The sequence below is a fragment of the Trichoplax adhaerens genome, genomic scaffold (assembly GCF_000150275.1).
Source record: "Trichoplax adhaerens TRIADscaffold_8 genomic scaffold, whole genome shotgun sequence".
In the NCBI taxonomy this organism is placed as follows: domain Eukaryota; kingdom Metazoa; phylum Placozoa; class Uniplacotomia; order Trichoplacea; family Trichoplacidae; genus Trichoplax; species Trichoplax adhaerens.
The window spans coordinates 1,686,125-1,694,440 of NW_002060950.1; the positions used below are offsets into that span (position 1 = coordinate 1,686,125).

Sequence of the window (8,316 nt, forward strand, 5' to 3'; positions counted from 1 at the left end):
CCTAATTTCTATTTTTATGGCATTGCTTTTCAATTTCTCAATGAAGTGTTTCGTAATCGAAATGCACTGATTACTGTACAACTTTTAGAAATAAATTATTACAGAGATGTACTCGCTACGCCAACACGCAGCTTACAACTGTAAATCTTTCAATTTTAGAGCGCTACTGGACTTTTATTAGCTCCTCTCTTTCAACGGCAAGATAGCAAATCAAGCGTTTCGTCCATCGTAAATAACATAATCCAATACGACGTAACTCGAACACCAATATGCGCATTACTGGCAGTTCTTCAAATAAGAAATTAGAAAAAGACAAAGTCTGTTCTAACGTTTCGTCGGTATCGCAATTGAATGATGGTCTCTCTAAAGTTTTAAAGACTAAAGTTAAGAAAGAGGAAACTTCATCAATTGGTAATAACTTAGGTGATAGGACTAGGCCATTCGCAAGTCAAGATATCCATAGTAAATATATTATGTCGACATCGAAAGGCCAAGAAATATCATCTTCCATCAAAGGTATGACTACTGTAGTGAATACTATCCCTTATTCCTTTGCTTATTTGTTGTTATTATTTTGGACTAGTACACGCGTAAATTGATATTTTATTTTATGCTATAAAATTGAGCAATTCGGAAATTATGAAAAGAAGCATCGACTTTTACTGCACGGCCCCATACTGTAGGGTTAAGAGCAAAGGAAAGTAACAATTTGGGTAATCAACTGTTCCAAACATGTCCAAGCAGCAGTACATTGGAAGTTCAATAATGTTGGAGATTGAACACTCCACCGGCGGAAAATGTATTAGTGTTGTTATCCTCGATATACTTTATGTCTGCTGCTACAGCCGTAGCCGTAAGACCACTATGATTGTATCATGTACATTGTACAGTGGCACACAAATTGCATGCCACTCGATCAGAAGCTGACTGACAATGAACTGTTTTTAACGATTTCTAATTTTTTTTTTTTTGACGGTTATAACCATAAAGAATCAAGTTCCGATAACTGCAGTTAAATATAGCACTGAATGTATGTACAGTACGCGTTATTATTAGTCAATAACATTGAATTATTATTGCGTAGTGGGCACTGAAGACTATCTGTCGCGGACAATGCAGCAAAAAAACTAAAACATAACAAGCTCATTAGGCGTATCAAGCCTTTTCATTAAGCACTATTATTTTGGGGTCCTTACAAGTGACATGTACGTATGTTGTACCTTGTACAGTATGAATGTATGAAGTTTTCTGCAGAAGATTACCAAGTGAACATGCACAATCCACATCGTGCTACTGTATGTTTAGTAGTGTATTGTTTTGTTGATGAAATCGTAGTTGTCCTGAATTTTCTCTTACGCAAGTTCCCGGCCGCACCATACGAATGATCAGCAGGACACAAAAAAGCTTGAAACAGTAAATTAACAGAGAAAAAACTGGCTTCGTACTTTTTAGGGGGTAGTCTTGTGCCTTGTTATACACAATGCAGTGCTAAAGCATACAGTCTGTATTGGATTTACTTCTTGCTTTTCATGATCATTATACATACTAGAGTTTTTAATTGGCTAATTTCGGATTTTGAACGATATAGCATACTGTACACGCTTGTTTTATACAGTACTGTACTGTATTCCTTTTTCAATTTTTTTTATTATTTTTCTTTTCACAATAAACATTAATCTTTCAATAGTACAGTACAGTGCAGTACAGTACGGCTGATGACTGTACCTACAGTACTTGTACTGTACAGTACAGTACTGTACGTCAGTATCTTGACACTTTTGTTGGGACGCTCTGCAGTACTCTACAGTACTCTACCGTAGTAAATGTTAATCTCAAGGATCACAACATACTGTACAGTACTGTACTGTACTGTACTCAGTGTGTACTATACCGTAGACGAGAATTGAATTTTACAGTCGAAAACATTATTATTATTATTTATTAATAAGTTCGTCATAATATCAATATACTTATCGACTTAGCGTATGCATTTGCGCATGCGTTTACGCATGACGATCCAATGTTCCATCAATATGGCACACGATAACCATGTTCTCTTTTTGTTATTGTATTATGCTCCATACGGAACTGTATGCGGCATCATGGCGATGGTCGACGACTTTTATTAATAATGTCTATTGTACTGTATGACACATCATACGCGTACAGTACATTTGTACACAAGAATAACTAGAATGTCGTTTAAAACTAATTTAATCTGATTTATTTTATTTTTAGAAGTCACGGATAGATCTGCTGGACCTTCATCTTCCAGTGTCCGACGTCACAGCTATGCCAGTAACGAGAACAATTGTCGTTTGAATGTAAGTAGTTTCCATCTACTGTAATTGACAACTGGAGCTCATGCTGCGCTCATTATTTTTTTACTTGTACTTGTATCAATTGGTACAGATACAATGTTATAGTGAATGTTTTTACAAGCTGTAGTCTATAGTAATGGTCTATTTAATAGAAGCATCTATAAGTTCTTGATATACCGCATCGTAGTCTCATTTCACCCCTTACCTTTCTCCTGATGAAGACTCTCAATGATTACAATCTAGTTAGACTAGTAGTGATTTTAAATCCTAGAAGATGAATATAATACATAATGCAGCGTACTACTTATACAAATCTTATCCTAGCGCTTCAATAGAAAAGTCAAAAATATAATCTTTACTAGTATGCATTATAAAGCTAAATAAGACTTTAATCTGTTGTAATATTTAGAGCAAATTATTAACCGTACGTTATAAAGTATAAAAGAAAGTTAAAATGTCTTAATGCACAAGTTTTACTTCTCATTACTGCTACACTGCTAACGATTAAGTGTACGGTATAAGTTTGCATTGTTTAAACTAGCAAAATCCTTACGTTATATTTCGGCATGACGACATATCTGCTATCCTGTGGCATATTCTTATTAGAAAGTCAGATAATGTCCATTAATCTCTGCTTACGTCATACTAAGTTACGGCTTAGTAACAGATTTAACAATCATTGCGCTATAGTTTAATAATCCATTGACAGTTTACCCTTTTGGCTAATACATTATGATTTTCATATTGCAGGCAAAGCGTCCTCGACTAGAGATTCCACCAAGGAGTGAGGCAGCTGACAGAAGTGCGGGCAATTCATCTACTACTAGTAGATATGGTCGGACATTACAGAATCGCGAAAGGCAAGGTTACGTACCTCCTCGCCAGGAACGGAGGTTAGTTGTTTTCTGATATATGAACTATCAAATCAACAAGATTACATGTTTATTGTTATCATTGATGTTATGATATTTGTAGTCAAGCAATCGCTGATGCTAGCAATCGGCCAACTCCTCAAGTACCTATTGTTGGTCCTCAAGTTGAAACTGCTCGTGCTGCTTCCGTTGGTCTCACTCCGCAACATACAACGGACCCCGCATTGGCTGCTGATAATACTTCACTTTCTTACGGCTATAATGTTCCTGTTATTAATCACGACGGTGCTCGTGCGGAAGGAAATTCTGTCTGGCCGTCGCTTCCTTATATTTGCCTTAACCGTCAACATTATCAACAACCAGATGTATGTATCCTATAAGTGATAATTCTATGATTGACTTTACATAAACATAGACACGTTGTATACATAGCAGACATAATTAGGATAGATCAGAATCGGTGTCTTAATTTATTATTTTTGTAGACATTACAGAGTCATCAATTACCGTCACTTGATATGCAGACTGGGCCAATTCAACCACCAATGGCAAATAATCCAATGTTTCCCGTTGAAGTTATTGTTCCTAACAGTAATGTCGACCACTTCACCAACAACGTAGCTCCTCATAATTCTCTTCAGTCACTACCCTATCCGCCATTTGCTGGCTCTGTAAGCTACGGTTTTTTCACAGATTTTTTTATTTATAACATGTCTACATATTAGATATAAACTTAATGGTATCGAAATTTTTGGCTATTCTCGCTATTTCTAGACACCCTACGAGATAAATAATAATGTCACTCCCTCAGTGCATACTGAATCATGGAATAGGCCTATTAACTATCGCTCGACTCCGTATCATGGCCATAACCCTGTTATGATGCATACCTATCTTCCTAGTGGAACATTTCATCAGCATGTCATTCTACCGTCAGCTATAACAACTTCACCTGGTTTTGTTCCTATTCCGGTATGCAAAATACGCTTATAGAACATTTTTTTGCTATGTTCGTATATTATTAATTATAATAGTCTTTCTTGTAGTTAATTTAGTATGAATTATTTTTTAGGTTGTACAAGTGCAACAAGGCACCAATAACATGTCGTTCCGTCCATTACCCCCTCGTAGCCCACATCAACAAGGATCAATGATGAGATTTGTGTAAGCTATAAAACCTATATAAGCTTCTATTATAAATTATAATAAATTGATACTGGTAGAAAGTATCTAAATTTCAATTGTATGTGATGCTGGTTAGGAATACCATCTCTAGTTCCCCTCCCGTGCATGCCTTTTTTTGGTTGCCTGATAGTCGAAGTAGCCGCTTAGACTCTCAGAGTGGTAACTATGAGGTCAGATAAGAGAAAACTGTTAATATGTAAACTTCTTCTACAAAATAGCATAACTATACGCATTACAAGCTGTGTCTGTGTATGTACTGATGTACTATGGTTCCAAACATGTATGCTTTCATAATAAGTCTTGATTTACGAACTAGACAATGTTTGCTGGATTCGGAGATGGCGTAGGAGACAATAAGCGTCGTGGTCTGTCTAAAACTGGTTAGCATTTTGTGAAAATTTTATCATTTCGTAATATTTTCATAAGAGCTACATTTACTAATTCCAATCTTCAATAAATTTGTAGAAATAGAATCGCTTCCTTCATTCAGATATGCAGATAAACCTGAAGAAGAGAAGAAAGCTTCGAAGTTTGTACATTTCATTTATAACTTAGCTTCAATACTTGTAAGCAATTTGATTATCTAAACTGAAATTTTCCCAACTGACAAAGAATTACGATATCAATACTGTTCAATCTTGTAGAGGATGTGTCATTTGTATGTCAGACTTTGAAGATATCGACTGCCTCAGGGTTTTAATGTGCAAACATGAGTTTCATACCAGTTGTATAGACCGCTGGTTGAAGGTATGTAGAACTGTAAATCTACATCATTATAGTTAAAATGATTGTTTAAATTAAATAGTTGCTATATAAGGATGACTTTAATGTTTGTAGACGAATAGGACGTGTCCGATATGCCGTGGAGATGCTATTAAGAAATGATTCTCATGTCTTTATCAAGAGTCATTACTATATCGATATAATATTCCCTGCAGTACTTCTGTACAGATTTAATTTACGGCGTTTATCTCTGTGGTACATACAGTACTAGTATATTCTACATATATATACATAGATGTATACGTACGAATATACCATGCTACAAATTGTATTCAAAAGCCGTAATGTAATTATTTTATAATGTTTACTTTTGAAGCTTTGCCATTAAATTATATAGGTCATAATAATTTATAGATATGATATATAAAAATATATACGTACAATATATATGTGATACTGTAAAGTTATATAAATATATGAAATACGTCTACACTGAACTGTAATATCGCAGTATGTATCATAATCACATAGACACTAGGATTGTATTATTAAAGTGAAATTAAATTTCCTTACAGTTAGTAATTTGTTAGGACCTATCTTTAATATCAGTTAAGGATACCATAACCAATGGCAATTTAGATAATATTACTTTTCAAGATCATCTATTTCTTCGTGTTATGTATAATTGTAATGAATGAAACTTTTTGAAATCGTGCACTCTTATCAGAGATGATAATTATATCACTTCTTCACTAAAAAATTTCACAAATATCGCACAGAAAGCATATTTACTGTACAGCATACTCACTACTATAATTAATCTGATGGAGATCTTAAGGTTCACTTACATTTGTATAAATGTTGACTGTGCTATCTTTTACCTACGGTATTAGCTATTTTAAAATTGCATTTCAAATTTTCACCCTTTTAAAAATTAATATGGTCACAATCGATTAAAATAAAGGTACAAATGGTTAACATGGAATTAGATCGTATTGCAGTATATGAGTACGCGTACATGCATAATCCGATTGCAAGAAGTATCGCCCATACTGTTTACAACTGTAGTAGGACGTGCATATTACTAAAATTAATCAATTCAATTGAATTGGTAAGTTTACTTATAATTATTATGATCAGTTAGTAGGTGTATCTAGTGGTGTGCTAACAGTCAGACAGACTATGCAGACCGAAAAAGTAGTATTACCTAGATACGTGTAAAATAATTTTTATTTATTTTATCCAGCTCACTAGACAAGAAAAAGTATAAGTACCAACGCGGATTTGTTATATCTGGTATAAACTTCATCACTAAGCGTTCGCTCTCACTTTCATTCAAGTTGTCCGATTATACAGTAATTATTATTATTATTACTATTAATTAATTAATTGTAAAATGATGTTGCATAGTAGCATACACACTTTAACAACCCCAGGTTCTCGTACTAGTACTTGTGCATTGCTTATTAAATGCTTTCCTTCTTACTTAAATAATAAATACAGTATATAATAATGATGCATATTTATGGGTGGTAATATACAGTACTGTACGGTATACGTAATGTACTGTACACTGTACAGTATACAGTACACGCACTGCACCGTAAGTACAGTACAGTACAGTAACTTGTTTTGCTACAAAACATAGCAAACAAGCACGTAACGCGTACGTACAGTACAGTACTATACTGTACGGTACTGGTACGCTGAATTGAATAGCCCTGTATTGTACTGTACTGTACAGTACTGTAGTGAGACGTAATGGTATGCATGACGTCTTTTATATTTTCATTTTTTGAAATCTTCGAAGCTAATTCGCCTATTTTGTTGTGACGCAAACATTACAGTACTGTACTCCTGCAGTATCGTATTGTATAGAGTACTATACTGTACAGTACAGTACAGTATGTTACAGTTCAACAAAGGCGACGTTGTGTACTGTACTGTACTGTACTGTACTGTACAGTACTGTACTACAAATTTTACAATGTATTGTACTGTACATTCGCGGGCAGCGGATGGGGCATCATCGCAGTACGCATCCTCGCATTTCTTCATTGCATTGTATTGGCTACTTTGAAATTAACCCGCGACCGCGGGCTACTGCACCCCCTTGTTATTTCTTACAATTACTGTACTGTACAGTTTTGATACTGACATCACATTGTACAGTATTATAATTGCGTAACATACTGTACTTTCACTGTACAGTACACTGTACAGTACTATACAGTACTGTCTGTATGTACTGTACAGTGTACAGTGTACAGTAGGTTAATGAATTGTTAGTGTAATATAACATTTCCGATTTTCACTGCTTAACTAATAACGTCCCAATTTTTCATCTAGAGTGTACAGTACCAGTTGTCACAGTCGGTAGTCCAGGCCAAGTGTGCATTCATTCGGATGTCAGCGCCACTCTGTCAGTGCATCTTGTAAAGGAAAGATTGGAGCAGTTGAGTTCAATGCTCTAGTTTTTGTGATTTTAAATAATTAGCCTAAGGGAGATCGAAGTAAAATTGCATACTATTCTACAACAACGTTACAAGATTTCGGCATTACTACCTTCTTACTGCATTGCCGTGGAAACAAGAATAAAATCAGAAAATCATTAACCTTCGTTGCACAAAATTCAGGTCAGTACACGAACCGGTAAAACTGCTTAATATCACTAGCAGCGAGTATCCAATGCTGTCACAATGGTGTATCTGTTATAAACTGGATACTTTACAATACTGTACTGTATTGTGGTACTGCATGTAATGTACTGTACTACTAACGCAGCAATATCCATACATTTCAATGCACATACTTTGTTCACGTTTAATGCTATCCTTGTACTAATGACTATATAACCGATTTCTTGACACTGGCAGAATTAACAAATTTTATCCTTTCTTCGCTTTTCCTGAGGCTTACAAATTCAATAACAGGTAAAGGTAAATTTCATGCTCGAAATATTTCTAGATGGTCGACTTCATTTTTTTTTTAATTAATGGCACTTTTTCGTCTTGCACGATGGTACATTAGCATTCATCCCTCCTCGTAACTGAAGATTGTAACTTCGTTAAATCTTCATACATGTGCTTATCTTGACCTAAAATTTTATTTGAATACACCGTCATATCGCATAGAAGTTCGTATAGTAGTTTACAATATTTGGCCAGTACAACCATCAAAAAATGAATTTCGAATGAAATTTGGTATCATAAATC

General features: G+C 34.8%; 1 protein-coding gene across 1 annotated transcript; it reads left to right on the plus strand.

Annotated features, from left to right (window-relative positions):
• Positions 1-269: 269 nt before the first annotated feature.
• On the plus strand, positions 270-5,440 carry TRIADDRAFT_64121 (uncharacterized protein; the record flags this gene model as incomplete). Its single annotated transcript, XM_002114566.1, has 12 exons — positions 270-516; positions 2,239-2,324; positions 3,072-3,214; positions 3,297-3,558; positions 3,679-3,864; positions 3,968-4,165; positions 4,266-4,357; positions 4,455-4,548; positions 4,695-4,758; positions 4,844-4,907; positions 5,023-5,125; positions 5,216-5,440. The coding sequence occupies 12 exons, from the start codon at positions 270-272 to the stop codon at positions 5,261-5,263; spliced, it is 1,587 nt and encodes a 528-aa protein (XP_002114602.1). The 3' UTR covers positions 5,264-5,440.
• Between the last annotated feature and the right edge of the window lie 2,876 nt (positions 5,441-8,316).